This window comes from Mixophyes fleayi, chromosome 3 (genome assembly GCF_038048845.1).
Source record: "Mixophyes fleayi isolate aMixFle1 chromosome 3, aMixFle1.hap1, whole genome shotgun sequence".
Lineage (NCBI taxonomy): Eukaryota > Metazoa > Chordata > Amphibia > Anura > Limnodynastidae > Mixophyes > Mixophyes fleayi.
Genome location: NC_134404.1, coordinates 121,117,025 through 121,138,979, shown reverse-complemented (window position 1 = coordinate 121,138,979; position 21,955 = coordinate 121,117,025). Strand labels below are relative to the sequence as shown.

The following is a 21,955-nucleotide window of genomic DNA, read 5'->3' as shown; positions in this document are numbered from 1 at the left end:
ACAATATTGTAAGTAAATAATGTATTGACAAGTATGTCTTTTAAATGAATGAGGCTATTTAAATTAATTGGATAAGTTATTCTAGTAAATAATTAATAGTAAACAAAAAAAACAGGCAGCATTTACCAACTAGCCTCAAGGTTACACAGCCTGGACTTGTTTCCAATAAAGCAGTGACCATCCTAACAGGTCAATCTGCAGTGTTGGGTCCCCCTGTCATAGAAGAACCAGATCAAATTTTTAGTAATATGATTAAAGGGTAGTGAGGGGGCATTTTAGGGACATTTATTGACATGTGGAAGGACGCACTGCTATTTTCATTCTGAAAAAATATTTAATTGTAAGTGCACAAAGGAGAAAAAGATACACAAGTGACATTAGGCAAAGGTGACGTTACACTGGAGACATGAGAGAAATGTGGCCGGACACAGCAGAAAGGAAATTAGACAAAGGACAGGTGGGGAACACAGGGCAGATAACTTTGCATCATTTAATATATTTTATGTTATACTGTATAGTGCTAAAACGCATCTAAAATGATTTCACACTATCAACATCTCTAAATTTTCAGGGTGCCTCTGCGGTCCCCACCAGGGAGGGCTGTCAAATTTTAGCCTGGGGGTCAAGACTCGACTCAGCAGCCTATCAGGAACATTTTAACGGAAAAAAAAATGCAGGTGGCCCAGTGACCCAGCCCATGGGCCTGGGGGGCAGATGCCACCCTGGGCCCCCAGACACCTGGTCATTCAGTTGGTCAATTTCCATACCAGCACTTCTGAATTCCCACTGCGACCACTGGTCTGCACAAATCTTTAACGGAAATACCCCTCAGATAAAAGACCCCTAGAATTGTTTCATGGGTACTCCACCTGCAGCAGCCCCCTTTCATACAGAGCACTTGGGCCTGATCATGTTCAAACATACATTAATTTGCATAGCGTATCTCACAGGTAATAGCTCTGTGCATGCCCAGAAACGGACTTTACACCATTGAACACAATTGTATGCAATTCATGTCTGAACACAAATTACGAGACTGTCTACAACTTAGGAGGCAGAACAGGAGAAGGAAGGGACAGAGTAACTTAGAACATGTACAATAATTGCGTTCCAATGTGATTGCTATTACTTTACTATAGACTATTTACAGAGACAGGCTCCTATTGGAGCAGCTGCCCAGGTAGAAGAATTTTAATAAATAGCATTAATAATACCATTGAGATAAGAAATGATAAATAATGTGACTAAAATGCAATTGGTCATAAATAGATCCCTTAGTGTGGTGGCAAGGTTTTGGGTTTGCAGTTTTCATCTTCACTTAAACCTTACCATCACATAAGACTCTAACTGTTTTGTCATCTCTTTAACTTAATACACAAATCTAAACTCAAAAGGTTAAACATGGGACAACCATTAAAAAGTAAATACCAGTAATTTAGATACAGGTAAAACATGTTATCAAATTAACTAATTTTGATTTAAAAAAATGGTGAGTTTGCATCGCTGCGCATTATTAAAGAGGATCAATAGTAAAACTGCATATGCAAAATCAGTTAACCCTCGTGTAGCTTTGAACATGTCTATCCTCTTGTAATCAGCACACTATCCATGTCCGATTAGTGCTTATGCAGCCTTTATAAATCAAATTTTAATAAACGCATATGATTTAACTGCGAAAGGGACGGATTTGTGCATTCCTGATATAGAATGAATGAGATAAAGCTGCGGTAGTCGTGCTCCTCTTCACATGACTGGGTACCACGCTATATCCAGAAGCAGCTCTTTTGCCTGAATGTATAAGCAGCCGAGGCTTCTGATTGGCTGCTGAGTTGTGTTGTATTTACATAACAATCACCGCTGCCGCGCATGACGGAGCAGTGTTACAGCCATAAGGTGTCAGCACCACCTGTCGCTCAGGAAAGCGCCGCTTCAGTTCATGGACCACGGAGATGAGATGTTTGACCGGTGAGTAGTGTTCTCTTTTTAGGGCCTGTTTCACCACCGCATTGTAGAGAGTACCAAAAGTGACACCTAAAATCTTACACTACTTGAGATCATATACTGTTCCATAGGCTTAGCTACCTGTTGTCCTGCAGCTACTGATGAACTACAAGCCCCAGCATGCCATGTCACAACCTGTCTGTTAGTAAAGAAGAGACAGCTCTGGCTAGCATGACATGTTGGGCACATGCACTTTCACAGCAAATGGAGGGAAGCTATAAAAAGGCAAGTTTAGCCAGCAAGATTTGTTTTGGTCGTGGTGGTTTGGCAGTAAAATAAAAATTAACTCTTGAAATTGCAATTTTCTTGATGTTTACATTAATGGCATTTTAGGGTAAATATAATGACTAGAATTGCATTACTTGTCTTCTACATTTCACACTCATAAACAAATGTTCATGGTAGTTTGCATAAGTGATGAGAAAGGCCCTTTGATGTCTCCTCAGGCATTAGAATGCTAAGGCCGCTCTAGGATCAACCTGCTACATAGTAGAAATAAATGCTTATACTGCTTGTATAAACTCCATGACAAAGTAACAGATTGTGTGTCCAGTACACACACATGCAGTAACCTTTCATCCGGTTTACATAGTACTATGGCCAGGATAAATTGGAAAAGTTGTCTAAAAGTACAGGAACCTCTATCATCTGATGTAAAGGAAACTCCATGGTTTGTTATTCTTGGCATCATGGATACTGAGAAGGCTATTCAGGCTATTTAGGAGCTTGTAGGATGTGCTATAGAGATCTTAGCTACATTGCAGTTCAGTATTAAAACATTTATCATCTGTTTCTGGTGATCACACAATTAATTCATTTTGAATGTCCTATTTTAGAGGATCCAGGTCTCCACATTCTGATACTGGTATGAACATAATATAGCTGTAGTAGCTTAACTTATTTAACCACCAAGATGTTTAAGTTAAAATATGATATAACAATAAAATATATAACAATAAAAAAATAGCAAGGAATCTGCAGAAAAAAATCTGCCAGTTATAGCAACAGGTAATTTCTACATTGAATTATGCATTTTTTAATTATTTTGTAACAAGAAATTTGAATGGAATATTTATAACCCCTCTTTTATATAAAATATATAACATATTTTGCTGAATTCCTCCTGTATCTCTTTTCAGTTCTAACTAGTCACACTCTAACATGTTAACCCTGTTTCCATGGGGATGTTCTGCTTCAATTGTTTAGGCCTGGGTTAATGCATAGAGAATGTGCAAGTTGACAGGTACACAAATCTATTCTTCTTTGTCTGCGTTTATGTTGTAAAAAGCCAAATTTGAATTTCAAGATTCTAGAACCTGCCATACTGTGTCCTTGTTTTACTCTTTTTCCCTGTGTGTGTTCTCTAGCAGTTTCTGCATACATTGAAAGGGCTACAGCACAACATAGCAGTATATATTTATTCTTAAAATGTATATGTGTACTCGTTTTAGGTACTACTTATTACATAGAGATGTCTGGGATTGACTGTGAATACATTTTACTAATAAAACATTTTCATTGAACCATAAAATATGTATTTTTAGTGAGGTTTTTTTCAATAAAATGTAAATATTAACAGTATCATTTTAGCAAGCAGTTTAAGTACAAGAGTGACATATTTCAATGTAGTGTATACTTACTACTACTCTTACTTTTATAGCATTGCACAATAAAATATTTGTAGCAAGCTGGGGTTACATGTAGGGACAGTAAAGTAAGCTTGTTACATACTTTATGCTTATAATTACTTTTAATGCTTTTTAAACTCTTACAAGTTTAATATTCATTACAACTGGGTAAATTTATGGTAATATCCAACTCAGACCTACTTCAAGTTGGAAAATACCATCACTCCCCACTCACTGACCCATACATAATTTGATCTTCATAATCATGTTATCTGTGTATTTTTTGTTTAATCAGTATGTCTGGTCTTTGTATTATATTGCCTTTCATATTTTCATGTATTTTGTATTATGTAATGTGTTTTAGATCATTGCTGGCTGTTTACTGTGTACTACTGTACGTCTCATGTCTGGTGCTGCTGACCTTTTGTGGCCCCTTATAAATAAAATGTAATAATATATTTGAATGATTTATGTCTAAATCTTGTTTTTGCTTATTTCTAACCCTCTGTGTTATTTGAGTCTTTGGTCAATGCTGAAGCACTGAAGATCTTGAGCTTGGATGACTCAGCTGCAATGTAAATTCAAAAAACTAAATGCCCCTTGTCTGATAAGAGCAGTGGCCATTCCCTCAGGTGCTGTGTTCATTCACATACTTACCATTCTTGCTGCTTAAGTCTGTAAACAGCTTCAGTCCTCCTAGCTCAATATCTTCACTAGTCCAGCATTTAGTAAATGTCAGGGACTAGCAGCGAAAAAAAGGACTCTGTCATTAGGGAAACTGAAAAACAGTGCAAGCCTTTAAAGAATCCTTTATTTTGAGGCCAGGCATAGAAAGAGCACCTCTATAGCGGACGTTTTTGCATGATTTGTCTATGCCAGAGGTGATCCTAATCTATCTGTTTCCTGATACAGCATCAAAAATTGTGCCCTTGTCAACCCTTACAAAAAGTAGCAGGGCTGGCACCAAAGTGGTATAAGAGGTACTTCTGTTTGTGGCCTGACCATTGGGATAATTTAAGCGGAGACTTAGCACTAGGAAAACATATTTTTGCATATTTTATCCAGTAGTCTAAGATGACATATTAAAATGGATTTAGTAAGTATGGCATATGCTTCAATCTATTTTAATCTTCTCCTCTTAATATAGCATGCAACCCTCTATATTCTCTTGTTCTACAACAGCTGGAGAGTAAGGTTGTCATCCCCAGAATTAAATAGAGAGTGAGAGATAGAGAAGGAGAGAGATAACTAGAGGTACCTAAATAAAGAGAGATAATAGGATGTAGAGTTTTTTCGTAGTGAACACTGTGCCATGGCATATCATTTTATTTTTAAATTAACTCCTATAGTCCAAGCTATTCACCGCTAAACTAATCAGTCATCTGTCATACATATATGACAGCTATAGTGTCTCCACTATTAGCTATGGTGCACTATACACTGTAATAATCTATCATAAATATATCTTTATAATTGTACACACATGGACATTTGTATTAATATACTTTATTAAAAATAAATATCACCATTGTTAGTTCTAATATGAAGAGAGAAAAAACTTAAACTATGGTATCTTGCAGATTTACACTTGTTTAAGTGAATTCTTTACATTTTGGTGGAACTAAATCCAGCTTGAAACATTTTCCTTAGTCTGCCTATTAATAACACCATCCCAAATCACAGCTTATATTGGAAAAATAGCAATCACATTCCTGCTACATCAGTCTTAGGTAACCTGTGGCGTTACAGCAGTTTTGAAATAAATTGTCTAGTATTATCTGCTGGTCCAAGGTAGGTGCTTAGAGTTGAAGTTAAATAATAGCTGAAGAGCCGCTGAAGAGCCACCGGTGCCTAGTCCTGCTGTGGATAGTAGAAGTACATGTAAAACGGTGGTGGTTATTTACAAAGCGCAACAAGATTTCCACTAAAGATCATGGGTTTGCAAAGTAAGATGGCAGTATTGGCAGAGAAACGGACAGATTTTGGCAGTGTAAATGCTTTGCTTGATAAATGTGGAGGAGGGGTACCAGAGCAGCTAGTTAGAGCAGTGCAAACAATGTTGTTGTTTTTGGAGTAAGATGATTAAAATATCACATTTTCTGACCATTTCTTGCTTTTCACAGCCCTTCTCCCTTTGAACTTTCATGTGACGTTAAAAATTTTGCATCGGGTACCTCTACAGGATTTTTATGTCCCTCTGCAAATCCAAGCAGCTGGAAGAGGCTTTGTCAAATACTGGAAAATTGGAGTGCACTTTGAAGTATGCTGAGCAGACCATATAAGAGTAATAGCAAAAACACAGGGTAATTGTACCAGTGTGTCCTAATAATACTGGATATAAAGTGGTGTTTATTCAGAGGGGAAACAACCCACCACTGCTTCAAACACGTGCCTAAAGACCTTTCAGTGTCATTTAAAATTTCCCCAGTGAATAAAGTTGTTTAAATTATTTGAAGCCAAGGGGGCATTTCGGTCAGAAAATATATATCCTCTTTGTACCCATCAAGCTCGTTACTATCTTTACTGCAGAGATGTGGTGATAAAGAATACAAACAGATCCATTACTACGGCTCCCATTTATCCTGTTATTTCCAGGACAGTCACATTTTCCCCACCTAAAATCTCAATACTTATTTTCACAGTATTCCGACTCTGGAGGAAAGCACGTTAACAGTATCAGTGGGAATAGTTTCCTATAACTGTTTTACCTTTTATGAGACTTTGAAGGATGTATAGGATGGATTTTAAGAAAGTGAGCAAACTTCACATCACGTGAGATCTATGTGCTTTTTTCGACCATGCACAAATATACAGTAATTGAAGTGAACAATCTAGTTCAATTCATTGACTGTTTTATTTATGAACATATCACACAGAAGCACTGGTATGGCAGATCACTGTGCTGTTTATACATGTTGTGGAGCTACAGGTGTATAATTTTAATGTACTCTGGAAAATCCATCCTATTAAAATTTAAGGTAGTTTGAACCCCTTGCTTTAATCTGTTGTACATATTTCATGTACATTTATAACAGATATTTGTTTATGACTTCATAGCTTATTACTAGGGGTGTGCACCGGGCACTTTTAGTGTTTTGGGTTCTGATTAGCTTGAGGTTTTGGGTTCCGATTTGTTTTGCCAAAACACCTGACGAAAGGTTTTGGTTCTGATTTCGGGTTTTGGGTTCTGATTTATTTTTTAAAAAGCATAAAAAGCACTAAATCCTGTTTTTTGGTTGTTTTCCACTCCTACGCTTTTATTAACCTCAATAACATTCAATAACAATCATTTCCACTAAATTCCAGTCTATTCTGAACACCTCACACCTCACAATATTCTTTTTAGTCCAAAACGTTGCACCGAGTTAGCTTTCTGGACTGCGTAGTGGAGTGGGCCCAGTACCCAATTTGGTACAGGGGCCACAATACCTCCGCCTTCAAATGGTCTCAATTCCACTGCACAGCTGCCTGCTCCTACATCCTCTGCAGCATATACAGAGTGTAGTTCGAGCGCTTCAATGCCTCTTGTTTTTGACGATGACAGGTCATTTTCATTAATTTTGGATTTGGACCCAACACTGAATGTAGTTGATACCAGGGCCGGACTGGCCATCTGGCACTTCTGGCAAATGCCAGAAGGGCCGATGGCCAGATGGGCCGTTTGCTAGCTGGCCGGCCCCATTGCTCAGCGCACAGACTGTCATGCCGGAATTCGGCATGACAGTCTGTGCGCTGAGCAATGGGGCCAGCACTACACTTACTGATTGCCGCGTGTCCCCTCCTCCCCTCCGATGAAATGAATGGATCTGCCGAAGACTGTCACATGGGACGTGCACCATGTGATAAGTGCCGTCCCATGTGATAGAAGACACTACAGAGCGCGCCGCGGAGCGCACAAGGTAAGGGGGGGTAGTTTGTGTACAGGGGATCTATGACAGGTTTTGTGAGTGTGACAGGGGATCTATGAAAGGTTTTGTGAGTGTGACAGGGGATCTATGACAGATTTTGTGAGTGTGACAGGGGATCTATGAAAGGTTTTGTAAGTGTGACAGGGGATCTATGACAGGTTTTGTGAGTGTGACAGGGGATCTATGACAGGTTTTGTGAGTGTGACAGGGGATCTATGACAGGTTTTGTGAGTGTGACAGGGGATCTATGACAGGTTTTGTGAGTGTGACAGGGGATCTATGACAGGTTTTGTGAGTGTGACAGGGGATCTATGACAGGTTTTGTGAGTGTGACAGGGGATCTATGACAGGTTTTGTGAGTGTGACAGGGGATCTATGACAGGTTTTGTGTGTGTGACAGGGGATCTATGGTAGGTTTTGTGTGCGACAGGGGATCTATGGTATGTTTTGTGTGCGACAGGGGATCTATAGTATGTGTGCGACAGGGGATCTATAGTATGTGTGCGACAGGGGATCTATAGTATGTGTGCGACAGGGGATCTATAGTATGTGTGTGTTTGGGCCAGTGTATGACTAAAGTGTGTGTGTGGGCCAGTGTATGACTAGAATGTGTGTGTTACAGTGTAACTATAGTATGTTTTGTGTGTGACAGGGTATGACTATAGAGTGTGTATGTGTGTGACAGGGTATGACTACTGTATGTGTGTGGGGGCCGGTGTATGACTATAATGTGTGAGGGGGGGAGGGTCTTAATATAATGTGGGAGGTAGGCTATTAATCTAATGGTGAATTGCAGGTAGGGGCTAATTATTGGGTGCTATTTTTTTTGTGGGGTGATGGTGGGGCTATTTAATAATGGGGCCTAACAATTTAAGATGGAGTGATTGGATTTTTAATTTAATGCTGGGGTGGTTTGGGAGCTATTAATTGAATGTGGGGCTGTTTGGGGAAAATGAGGTCTATTTATTAAATGTGATTATGAGTTAATGCCTGGGGGGGTTGTGGGAAATGGATATATTTATTAAACGTAAATGCTATTTAATTTCTTGCTGGAGTTGTTTGGAGAGAGGTAAATAGTTTTATTTATTAAATGGGAAAACTATTTAATGTCAGGGCTAGTTGGAGAGAAATTGATGTATTTATCAAATGTGAATACTAGTATTTTAATGTTGGGGCAGGAGTGAGGCCTAATTTTAAAATGTGGATGCTATATTGATTTAACACCGGGGCTAAATTTCATGTACTCAATTTTTTTTTTAAATAGGGCATCCAACATTCCAGGATCCAGACAAGCAGCAACTGATCTAAAGACACCAGCAGCCACAGGTGGTGACAATGACAAGACAGGTAGGAGAGACCAGGACAGTCTGCCAACTGTTCTGAATTTGGTGGGTGACTGTCCCGCTTAGTCAGGATTTGGTCTGACTACAAGAACAGTTGGGAGATATGTCCTGCTTCACACTGTACTGCTTGTTAAGGCAGAACTGCGTGCACCTAACAGTAGTGCACACAGTATTGCCTGTGTATTTGTCAAAAATGTGTCTAATAGCCAAATTACATCATAGGAGCCCCCCTGACTTAAGTACCCGGGCCCCCCGAGCCTTAATCCAGTTCTGGTCAGCAGGAGGAATCTGTGCTCCCAGTCCAGGGCAGGACACAGCCTGCAGAGCAAGCCGAGGAGCTCTAAGTTGCATGAGCTTTATTAATCTCGTGAGACTAAGAGCTTCCCTGCTCACTCAACAGGAATGTCAGCAGCATTAGAAGCATAGATAAGTACAGTGGGCTAGGGGTGTCAAAATGTGTCTGGGGGTGACGTAATGTGGATGGGGAGGGCCTAATAAATGTAATGTTTTATTATAATGTATGTATCAATGCACCATTTTGACCACGCCCTCAACATAATGTAGCCACGCCCTTGGCGGCGCACCAAATGCGCTGTGGCACGTGTTTTTTTTCCTGCTCATCAACAGAGGTGGGCCCGTGTGCTTTAAATGCCAGGGCTGATTTTTAGTCCCAGTCCGGCCCTGGTTGATACGCATCTATCTGGACTGCGTAGTGGAGTGGCCCCGGTACCCAATTTGGTACCGGGGCCACAATATATCACCCTCAACTGGTCTGAATTCCACTGCACAGATAAAAACAAAGAACATAGTAAAATAAATGGCAGTTCCTCTTTTTTGGAACTATAAAAACAAAGAACATAGTAATAGAAATGGCAGTTCCTATTTTTTGGAACTACAGAAACAAAGACAACCTCCTTCAACTAGTCTAAATTCCACTGCACAGATGGCGGACATCGGACGCACGTCTAAAACCAACATAGCTGTGCCGGTGACATGGCCTGCAGGAATATCTCTGATGGAGATAGAACTAGGCCCCAAAGAGCACATAATGCCAAAAAAAGAGTTGCAAGATGGAATTGTCCTTGGGCCCTCCCACCCACCCTGATGTTGTTGAAATAGGACATGCACACTTTAACAAACCAATCATTTCAGCGAAAGGGCCTACCAAACTACTGTGGATGAAATGATTGGTTTGTTTGGGCCCCCACACAAAAAAAGCTATTCATCTCTCCCTGTACAAACTAAACTGGCTCTACTGAGGCTAGATGTCGTCCTCATCCTCATCCTCTGATTCCTCTTCCCCTTCAGTGTGTACTTCCTCATCCTCACACATTATCAATTCGTCCCCGCTGGACTCCACAACCACAGGTCCCTCTAGCATCTGGAGGCCAGTGCTGTACTTGATTGAGGAATTGATAATTCATTTTTATGAACATCATTTTTTCAACGTTCTGCGGAAGCAACCTCCTTCGCCGCTCACTGACCAGGTTCCCCGCTGCACTAAAAACTTTTTCCGAGTACACACTGGAGGGGGGACAACTCAGGTAAAATAGAACCAGTTTGTACAGGGGCTTCCAAACTGCCTTTTTTTCCTGCCAGTAACAATATGGACTGTCTGACATGTCTATTTGGATGGTGTCAGAAAAATAATCCAATGCAGCGACAGTAGACATGTCTGCAATGGTTGGCAGGTCCTTCAGTCCAGACCAGATGTTGTCTGCATCCCCACTAGCGGGTCTTTTAGGAAAACTGAGCTTTTTCCTCGCAGCCTTAGGTGTGGAAGAAAATAAATGTGGAGCTGTTGGCATGTCACGGTCCTCTTCAGAGGACAATTTCCTGACCAGCAGGTCTTTGCACCTCTGTAGACTTGTGTCCGCCGGAAAGAGAGGCACAACATACGCTTTAAACCGAGGATCGAGCATGGTGGCCAGAATGTATTCCTCTGACTTTAAAAGAGTGACCACCCTCGGATCCTGGCAAAGCGTACGAAGGGCTTCATCCACAAGAGCTACATGCTTGGTGGAATCGCAATGGTTTACCAGCTCCTCCCTCACTTTCTCCAGCTGCTTCTGCAACAACTGATCAGGGGAATGACCTGACTTAAGCTGGCAGTGTCGGAACTGACTTCTCGTGTGGCAAGTTCAAATGGCTGCAGAACCTTGCACAACACGAAAATCAGTCTCCAGTACGCTTGACTCAGGCGCATCCCCACTCCTTTTCCTATGTTGTAGGTGGCTGTGTAGGCTTGAATGGCCTTTTGCTGCTCCTTCATCCTCTGCAGCATATAGAGGGTGGAGTTCCAGCGCGTCACAACCTCTTGTTTGAGGTGATGGCAGGGCAGGTTCAGCCTTTTTTGATGTTGCTCGAGTCTGCGATAGGCACTGGCAGAATGCCGAAAGTGTCCAGCAATTTTGCGGGCCACCGCAAGCATCTCCTGCACACCCCTGTCATTCTTCAGGTAATGCTGCACCACCAAATTAACGGTGTGGGCAAAACATAGGACGTGCTGGAAATTGCCCATATGTAATGCCCGCACAATGTTACTGGCATTGTCTGACACCACAAATCCCCAGGAGAGTCTAAGTGGGGTAAGCCACTACGAGATTATTTCCCTCAGTTTTTCTAAGAGGGTGTCAGCATTGTGCCTCTTACTAAAACCTGTGATACACAACGTTGCCTGCCTTGGCACAAGCAGCCGTTGTGGAGATGCTGCTACTGATGCAGCTGCTGCTGTTGCTGCGGAAGGCAATGCATCTACCCAGTGGGCTGTCACAGTCATATAGTCCTTAGTTTGCCCTGAAGCACTTGTCCACATGTCCGTGGTTAAGTGGACAGTGGGTACAACCGCATTTTTGCAGAGCACTGAGGACACTTGTTCGTACTTCTCTGTACATCTTTGGTATCGCCTGCCTAGTGAAGTGGAATCTCGACGGGATTTGGTACCGGGGACACAATACCTCCATCAACCGTCTAAATCCCACTTCACTGATGGCAGACACCGGACGCACATCTAACACCAACATAGCAGTTACCGCCACAGTTATCCGCTTTGCTACAGGGTGACTACTGTCGTACTTTGTGCTCAGGGCAAACGACTGTTGGACGGTCAACTGTTTGGTGAAAGACGTAGCGGTCTTACGACTTCCCCTCTGGGAAGATGACCGACTACCAGCAGCAACAGCAGCAGTGGCAGTAGTAGGCGTACCACTGCAGGATTCCTCGGATGAATCCCGTATTGAAGAGGACTCAGTCTGGCTGGTGACATGGCCTGCAGGACTAAATCTGATGGAGATCGTGGAGGAAGTTGACGAGGAAGGTGTTGGTGGTATGTATCCAACAGGACCAAGGGATTTAGGTGTCCCTGGACTGCTGACGGCCCTAGCCACAGGTCCTGAACTAAACACTGAATTATGAAGGTTCTTCAGGTGACGTATATGTGAGGATGTCCCTAGTTGGCCAAGATCCTTACCCCTGCTTATTTGAGCTTTACATAAGCTACATATGGCAATACATTTGTTGTCCGGATTCGGATAAAAATAACTCCAGACAGAAGAGGTGGATTTTTTGGTCTTCTGACCAGGCATGAAGATGGGCTTTTTCATCCCATGGACAACAACTGTTTCCCCCCCTGGTAGCTCATTTCTGATAACCACATCAGCATCCTCCTCGTCAAGTTCCTCAGCGCCAGCTACATCAATATCCTCCCGGTGTACAACATTCACACCTTCATTAGCCAAATCTTTAACTGGACTGTGGGTGATCCTTCCAGCATATGCAGAGGGCGTGCTGGAAATGGTTGAAGGAGCCACCTCTTCCCGTACAGTGATGGGAAGGTCAGGCTTCGCAACCACAAAAACCCTTGGACTCGCTGGACTTGGACTAGTTGTTGATGACAGCTTAAGTCTCTTAAATTTGTTAGAGGAGGGGGGGAGGAGAAGTGCTTAGATCCATGGGTGAAGCTGAACCACTAGTCATGAACACGGGCCAGGGCCTAAGCCCGTACTTGCCACTCCGTGTCGTAAATGGCATATTGGCAAGTTTACGTTTCTCCTCAGATGATTTTAATTTTCTTTTTTTGCTAATTTTTGGGAACTTTGGGTTTTTGGATTTTACATACCCTATACTATGAGATTGGGCATCGCCCTTGGCAGCCGCCGTTGATGGCATTTCAGCGCCTATGTCTATGTCTTGACTTGTGGCAGCAGCTTCAGCATTAGGAGGAAGTGGGTCTTGATCTTTCCCTACTTTATCCTCAAAATTTTTGTACTCCATTATATGCAGCACAAGAGAGCGTACCCCTAAAGCACACACACTTTGGGACTACAGAATCAATGACCGTAGTAATAGAACTGGCAGTTCCTATTTTTTGGAACTACACAAACAATGACCGTAGTAATAGAACTGGCAGTTCCTATTTTTTGGAACTACACAAACAATGACCATAGTAATAGAACTGGCAGTTCCTATTTTTTGGAACTACACAAACAATGACCGTAGTAATACAACTAGCAGTTTCTATTTTTTGGAACTACACAAAAAATGACTGTAGTAATAGAACTGGCAGTTCCTATTTTTTGGAACTACACAAACAATGACCGTAGTAATAGAACTGGCAGTTCCTATTTTTCGGAACTACACAAAGAATGAACGTAGTAATAGAACTGGCAATTCCTATTTTTTGGAACTACACAAACAATGACCGTAGTAATAGAACTGGCAGTTCCTATTTTTTGGAACTACACAAACAATGACCGCAGTAATAGAACTGGCAGTTCCTATTTTTTGGAACTACACAAACAATGACCGTAGCAATAGAACTGGCAGTTCCTATTTTTTGGAACTACACAAACAATGACCGTAGTAATAGAACTGGCAGTTCCTATTTTTTGGAACTACACAAACAATGACCGTAGTAATAGAACTGGCAGTTCCTATTTTTTGGAACTACACAAACAATGACCATAGTAATAGAACTGGCAGTTCCTATTTTTTCGAACTACAGAAACAATGAACGTAGTAATAGAACTGGCAGTTCCTATTTTTTGGAACTACACAAACAATGACCGTAGTAATAGAACTGGCAGTTCCTATTTTTTGGAACTACACAAACAATGACCGTAGTAATAGAACTGGCAGTTCCTATTTTTTGGGAACTACAGAAACAATGAACATAGTAATATAAATGGCAGGTCCTCTTTTTTTGGACTGCAAGAATATATTGCTCTATAATACTTTTTATTATTTTTTTATATTTTTTTAATATTTTTTTTTTAATATTTTTTAGAGATTTTTTTTTTTTAAAAGATTTTTGACTGCTTAACAAATTGCTATGGACATATCAGAAACAAATACAGGACAAAAGCACCACTGGACTCAGCAGCACAGACATTGGCCAAAGCACCACTGGAATCAGCAGGACAGAGCACCACTTGACTAAATAAATCAGCAGGACAAAGCACTGGACAAAGTACTAATGCACTCAGCAGGACAAAGCACCACTTTAGTAAAGTTATCAGCAGGACAGAGCACATCAACCTCCCTCTTCACTAACCATAGGGAGAATGAAGATGGCGGCCGCGAGCGGGGCAATTATGAGATCCGAGTCTCGCTAGATCCGACGCGAGACTTGAATGTCATAGCCTCGGTTTGGCTTCATTTGGCACCCGGAAGTTCCCGAAACAGTGCTCGGATCCCGTCGGATCCGCACTGTTCGCGTGGGCTCGGATTAGCGAAATCCGAGCCCGCTCATCTCTACTTATTACATGCCATTAAATTCTTAATAATGAAACACTTAACTTGTTTGAATAATATGTATGTGAAATACTTCTAATTAGTGTACAAATTGAAATGTGTTCATCAGTAGCTATGCCTAACCTGATATATTGTTTGGTTGAAGCTGAAAATTATATAGTGCCTAGTCTGACCTTTGGCCATACTTGCCAACTCTCCAGGAATGTCCAGAGACTCCCAAAATCCGGGTACGTCTCCCGGACTCCCGGGAGAGCAGGCAAGTATCCTGCATGCTGGAATTTACCTGCCAAAATGATGCAATTCGTGGTGAATCGCGTCATTTTGGTCCCGCCTCTCGCAACAAAATGACATTTTCGACGCGGGAGTTGGGCCAAAATGCCCTCCAACCACACCCCCTGCCCGGGATCTCCCGGAATTTACTTGTCAAAGGTTGGCAAGTATGCCTTTGGCTGGTCATATTTTCTCCTCGATTTATGTTGTTAGTGCTAATAGATAAATTTGTTTGTAGACACGTACATTTTGCCAATTGTTGTAGTTTGCATGCACCCAGCATATAGATATCGATACCATCTAAATAGTATACATAATACTCTTTTCCACCTGCAAATACAGTTTTTGAGAATACAGTAATACCTGCTAATGATCTGAATTATTGCTGTTCACACAGTAAGCTATAAGTGCCAACCAGAGTTGGTACAGACCATTCCACCCATTCAAGTTTGTATTAGTGCCAAAAGCAGATTCTTTCCAGCAAATTGCAATAATGTAAAGCTCTGGTTGACTGACAGTTATTACAGGGAAATGCAATATATAATTGAAATTCCTGGAGGATACTTTGGAAGTGATGAAAACTTTACAGGACTGTACACTGTAGCAGTGGGAATGGTAGCATGTTGTATGGACAGATGAATAAAAGGACAAAGAATTAGGCAAGATAGTTGGTCAATACTATGCATTATAGCTTTCTGTTCCCTCTAGTCTTCATCCCACCTTTCGGATTCATTGAGAAGGAATATTTAAAATGATATAAAAGTTCAAATAAAATTAGTTTTTCTTTTTCTCTGCTTGCAGATGGCTTCAAGTGACAATTACAGTGAGGAGGTTCCTGATAATCTCCAGCCTGGGGACCTGATTGAAATATTTCGACCAGCATACCAGCACTGGGCCCTTTACCTTGGGGATGGTTATGTCATCAATGTTGCTCCAATGGGTGAGCTATTTTTCTATGGCTATTTGTTTTTTATGTTCTTTTATATAAATGGGGGTGATTGAGTAAGTTGAACAAAGGCTTGAGAATAGTTTGTTGGTGTCCATTGTTGTGATTGCATTAAGGAGCTCACTTGTATGTTTGCATATACATGACCAGCTAAGAAGTAAAGTAAAGTAAAGTTGTTCTTTTTTTAAGGAATATGAATGAATTCCCTCCCTAAAGAAAAAAAAAGGGGGTAAGGCAGTGGGGACAAAAACTGGGACCCACTCAGTGAAAATGTCTATACCATAATTTTGAACAAAGAAGTTTGGTTCCTCACCAGGTTCTGGACCATCCTCCTTGGTCACATACACTGTGCCAGTTTTGAGGGGGTGTCGAGTGCAATAAAATCAATAAAAAAAAAAAAGGAGCAAGGGTTGCACAAAAAGGCACTCCAGTCCCCTACCCAAATTAAGTAGATTCAAACTTATCCTTTAGCAGTGTAGTTTAACTGTGTCGCCCTCATGACTGTCAACATTATGGTGTAGATTAAAACTTACCCTTTATTCGTAATCACCTCATTCATGCATTTGTAATAGGTGAATTATCATAAAAAAATAGTGAAAAGATAAGAAAAACAGTGAGTTAAAATATAGACCCAGGGGAGAGGCTGGGTCTATATGACCAGGAGCTTATGTAGTCTGGAGTAGTGGTCTAGTCTGTAGTAAATAGTTTATAACAAATGGTATGGAATTAATTCACAGTACATGATAATCTCTATTATTGGCATGATGAAAAATCATCCTTATGATAGGAATCTTAATATCACAATAATGGGTGCTTATACTACTGTAAAATGCTATATTGCCCTGTCCAAGTACTTATAAGGATATTATAAATGTGTAGAAATGGAACGTGAGATACGCTAAATAAAAATGCTATCTGAGGGAATAGAGAGAGTACTGAATATACAAGGCAATGTTTTAAGAGATGTTGTATCAAGTCATATAACAAGCTCTTATCTCTAATAGCTTGCCATTAACACCATACTTGTATATATATTAAGATTGTTCGTTCATTCATTCTTTGGATTAGAGTTGATGTGTATCTGCATATCAACAGAATCCTAGATGTACCCACTGTCCTTGTGGTTATGACAGGAGTAGAATTGTACTCATCCCTCTCTATTCGTATCAGACAGAGGAATAAGATTTAGAAGGAGAAGGAGACAACAATCAATCATCTTCCTCATGACTGTCAAGGGTGTTCTAGTCTTTTAGCAGTCTGTGGGTCAGCCTGCGACAGTCCTGGATTGTCATCTTCTCCCGCTTCAAAAATGAGGCGATTCCTGGCAAGTCACATAGCGTCCTTAAAACAGTTCATAAGGCGCTAGACACCCTGGATTGCCCCAATGGTGTGGGTCCCAGGAAATAATCCATAAAATACCAAATGGTATGAAAGGCAAGTCCTGGGCACACTGTTCTTAAGTTCATGTTTCATGGCATCCAACAGTGCCTGTGTAGTAAAAAATATGTAAAAAATATGCTGTGCCATTTCCCTTCTTGTGATACAAAAGGGGCAGTGAACATATCTACACAGGTTCCGGGAGTGCATGAATGTCCTGAGAGGCAGACCCCCCTGGATAGCCATCCATGCAATGTTTCTGTGTTTATTAGTCAGCCTCTTAGAGGCCCCATTCTCCCACATGTGTTTTGCTGTAGCAACAGGGAGTCCTGGAACAGACTTCATAATTTATTTCACTCTGATGAGCGTTTGGACAGTTTTTGGCTTCCACAAGTCTGGTTTAAGTCTCTCGAAATGGTACTCCCTCACAAATTATCCAACATCCAGGTAAAACCAACGTGTAGTCCAGTTGTAAGGGTAGAAGCTGTCCCACTTGTCCAAACCAAGGGTCCTTCAAAGAGGCAGGAGGAAAATGCGAGACATGGACTTCCCAGTAGAGCAAATGTTCTTTTCAAGAAGAAGGTTTGCAGCATGGTGGGGATATCCGAGATCCCGTTTCCACCTTTGAGGGGCTCCTTGTACATAACCAACCACTTCACTCTGTCCATTTTGGAGCCCCAGATGAAGTGGAAGACTGTCCTCGTGATGGTCTTGCAGACAGCAGCAAGACGTGGCAATGCTTGGGCCTTGTACTGCAGAATGGGAAGGATCTCGTTGCAGCCCCAGTACTTTCCCTTCGATGGTAAGGTCTCTGAGGCTCCACAGGCCAATCTTTTGCCTCACTGTCGCCAGTCTCTCTTCCCAACACTTCAGGGCCACCTCCTCTCTACCAAACCAAACTCCAAGAAACTCGATGAAGTCTTTGTGAAGGGGAATGCAATGGGGGATGACAGGTGCCACTGCACGAAGAACATTGCCTCTGACTTCCTGCAGTTGACCTTTGCCCCTGATGCTTCGCCAAAATTCTCGCAGGTCTGCATGAGTGCTGTCAACGAACGCTAGTCAGCGCAGAAGACAGTGACGTCGTCCATGTAGAGCGAACACTTGGCCTCTAGTCGGTCTGGACCCGATGTGGTGATGCCTCTTATCTCTGGATTCCGCCTGATTCACATCGCGAAGAGCTCAATACAAAAAAAAAAAGGAAGAGGTGAAAGAGGATGGCCTTGTCTGACCCCAGACCTTACGGAAAAGGGGTCTATCTTCCAGCCATTCACCTACACCGAGCTATAAATGTCAAGGTACATCTGGTTAACATAACAACAACACATATCACCCAATCCAAACCTGTACAGAACCCTACACATAAAATCATGAGAGACACGATCAAAGGCTTTCTCCTGATCAAGACCGACCAGGGCCACGTGTGCATGGCGATCTTTGATGTAATGCACCGTGTCCCTCAGCAGCGCAAGGCTGTCTGCAATCCTGCGACCAGTAATGCCACAAGTCTGATCCAGATGAACAATCTGCCCAATGACAATCTTTAGCCTCTTGGCTAGTACCTTGGCGAGGATCTTGTAGTCCATGTTCAGGAGAGAGATGGGCCGCCAATTTTTAAGGTCACATCTGTACCCTTTGCCTTATACAATCGTGATCAGTTCCTCTCTCAGAGTAGGGGGCATTCTGCTTCTACCACCATCTCCTCATACAGCTCTAGCAGGTCCGGGCCAATGAGGTACCACAGCGCTACATAGAGCTCTGCTGGGAGACCGTCACTGCACAGGGTCCTACACGGTCTGAAGGATATAGCGACAGAGTGCAGCAACGTCAGGGAGACGTCCATGGCTTCTTTACCTGCAGGATCAATAGTGTTACGGATACCTGGTAGAAACGATTCAGAAGCATCAGTGTTGATGGTCTTAGGGGAGTAGAGGTTGCTGTAGTAGTCTGTGACGATGCCCATGATGCCTTCTTTCCCCTCAGCTCAGTCAGGGGCGTGTGTCGGAGTGGAGTTTTCTGAGAAAGAAAGAGTTAAATTTTTCACTCTTTTCCAGGTTCTCCATCTTGGAATGGAAGACGATGCGCCTGGACTTCTCGAAGTGTTTTTGCAGGTCTCCCTTGACCTCCACCAGATCATCCTTCACATCCCAACTGCAAAATGTGTGAGATCCGACAGGGACTGCAGCTTCCTGAAGTTTCTCTTCCTCTCACACTCCTGTTGTCTTCCCTTAGCCTGAAAGAAACTGTGAATCTTGACCTTGACATATTCCCACCAGTTAGACATGCAACTTCCATATGAATAATAGGACAGCTACTTAGGAACATTAATCCGTTCATATATAGGTAGACAGGCACTTGTTACTCAGGATGATTTTTCCATCATGCTTTATTGCGATATTAAGATTCCTATCATAAGGATGATTTTTCATCATGCCAATAATGGAGATTATCATGTACTGTGAATTAATTCCATACCATTGGTTATAAACTATTTACTACAGACTAGACCAATACTCCAGACTATATGAGCTCCTGTTCATATAGGACCAGCCCCTCCACTGAGTCTATTTTTTTAACTCGCTGTTTTTCTTATCTTTTCATGATTTATTATGATAATTCACCTATTACAAATGCATGAATGAGTGATTATGAATAAAGGATAAATTTTAATCTACACCATAATGTTGATAGTCATAAGGTCAAAATAGTTGAAATGTCGATAAAAATCATTAGATTTAAAACAGCAATACATGTAAAAATAAATAAATAGCACTAAATGTAAATTTAAAAAATAAAGGCGTGCTCCCCTCCCAAACAGCTCAACTAACCCTAGTGCTGCCAGTCTAGGCTGGTACTAGTAAAATCAGGGGGGACATAAAGCGTGTTGTCCTCCTGATTTTACTATTACCAGTTAAATTGGTGGCACTATAGCAGGGAAACCCGCAGCGTGGGGTCCCCCTGCCATAATGTCAAATCAGCCTCAGGCTGGTGAGCATGGAAACTATCCCCATTGACTTCTCATATCCAACCCCTCATGTGACATAAGAGACATTTTTAGTCTTTGGGTATGATGATCATACAGTGCATTGGCTGGTTAATTTTGGCATATTTACCAAATTAATCAGCCAAAGCTGCAGTGTGCGGTCTGCATTATCTAGTATAAGTGGCAAACCTGCTCGGTATGGTTTTTTATTAAGAAAGGAAGGATGTGAGGAGGGCCATGTAGTGAGATTACCAAGTAATGCTGAAAACATATTCACTAACACATGATTTTATTTTGTTTACATCACAATTATGTTTTATATGAAGATTTGATTTTTTTGCATGTTTGGTGGACTTTAACAGAAGAGACAACTGCTGCTTCATTTTCAAGTGCAAAGTCTGTCTTCAGCAGAAAGGCTCTTGTGAAGATGCAGCTCCTCAAAGACGTGGTGGGGAATGATACTTACAAAGTGAACAACAAGTATGATGATAAATACACCCCACTCCCAGCTGAAGAAATCATCCGGCGGGCAGAAATTCTTATTGGCCAAGAAATATATTATGACCTTCTGGGGAATAACTGTGAGCATTTTGTGACACTGCTTCGCTATGGAGAAGCTGTATCTGATCAGGTAATACATCATTATCTTATTATGTTCAATTACATTTAGTTATAAACAAAACAATATCATGCCTTTATGTATAAAGTCACCTAAAAACAGTAGTGAAAGAAGCCATTGGGGAACAAAAAATAACTGAGTTAGAATTTAGCAAACTAGCTGTATTTATATATTGGTTCTCATGTAGCATTGGACGCATTTGAGCCCAAAATGTATACGTAAAAGGCATGCCATAAAAATGGTGTATTTACATGTTAAGATATGAGCAACTCAGTATAGTGCATAAAATACATCTGCATGAAGATATACGTTCAAAGCATATCAAGATATGCTTTAAACGTACCATGACGCAGCCTCATACTAGAGACTCCAATCAGCAACTTGATGGTGTTGATGACTGGTATTTTAATGTATGTTAAAAAAAAGTAAATATATAAGACTTCGAGCACTGGTGCTTAAATCAATTCGGAAGAGGTTGCATGCAGTTTAAAGAAGGAATATATATATATATATATACACACATATACATATATATATATATATATCTACTATATAAATGCCTAGTGGCGTGTGTGGGGAAAAAAAACAAGCTGCAGCCCTACCTGCTGGGCAGAGTTATACACTGACCTATATATTTCTTGAAGGAGAAGTGACAGTTGGGAGTGGTTGGTGGTTGCCGGGCTTGATGAAGGATGTGGCGATAAAGATGAAGGATGAGGTGATGGAGAAAAATGATAAGTGGGGTCATGTGGATAAAACCACGTTAAAAAAGGTCGCTTGTGTCGGGAAGTAACGCTCTTCCCCTGAGGAGGCCTGGGCTAGGCCCAAATGCATGACAAGAACCTTTTTAACACCTTAAGTAGCTTGATTTGACTAGAATGCATGAGTATCATGCACGGGTTAACTTTATATATATATATATATATATATATATATATATATACACACACACATACATATACACACACATACATACACACATATATATAGTGCAGAGATCTGTCAGTGTTTCTGCCTAACCTTAGCTGTTCATGCATGAGCAGAGTTTGCTCCCACCCTTCGATTGTAATGTACAGTATTTCTTTTACTATGCTCAATGGAAACATTGTAGAAGTACAAAGTAGCTGCA

At 41.3% G+C, this 21,955-nt stretch overlaps 1 protein-coding gene across 2 annotated transcripts in view; it reads left to right on the top strand.

Annotated features, from left to right (window-relative positions):
- Positions 1-1,879: 1,879 nt before the first annotated feature.
- Positions 1,880-21,955, top strand: part of PLAAT1 (phospholipase A and acyltransferase 1) — a 59,830-nt gene continuing 39,754 nt past the window's right edge. For both annotated transcript variants that reach the window (XM_075202283.1, XM_075202282.1), the window contains exons 1-3: positions 1,880-1,965; positions 15,703-15,841; positions 20,570-20,838. In XM_075202283.1, coding sequence (XP_075058384.1) covers positions 15,703-15,841; positions 20,570-20,838 — 408 coding nt within the window. In that variant the 5' untranslated portion in view covers positions 1,880-1,965. The remainder of the gene's footprint in view (positions 1,966-15,702; positions 15,842-20,569; positions 20,839-21,955) is intronic.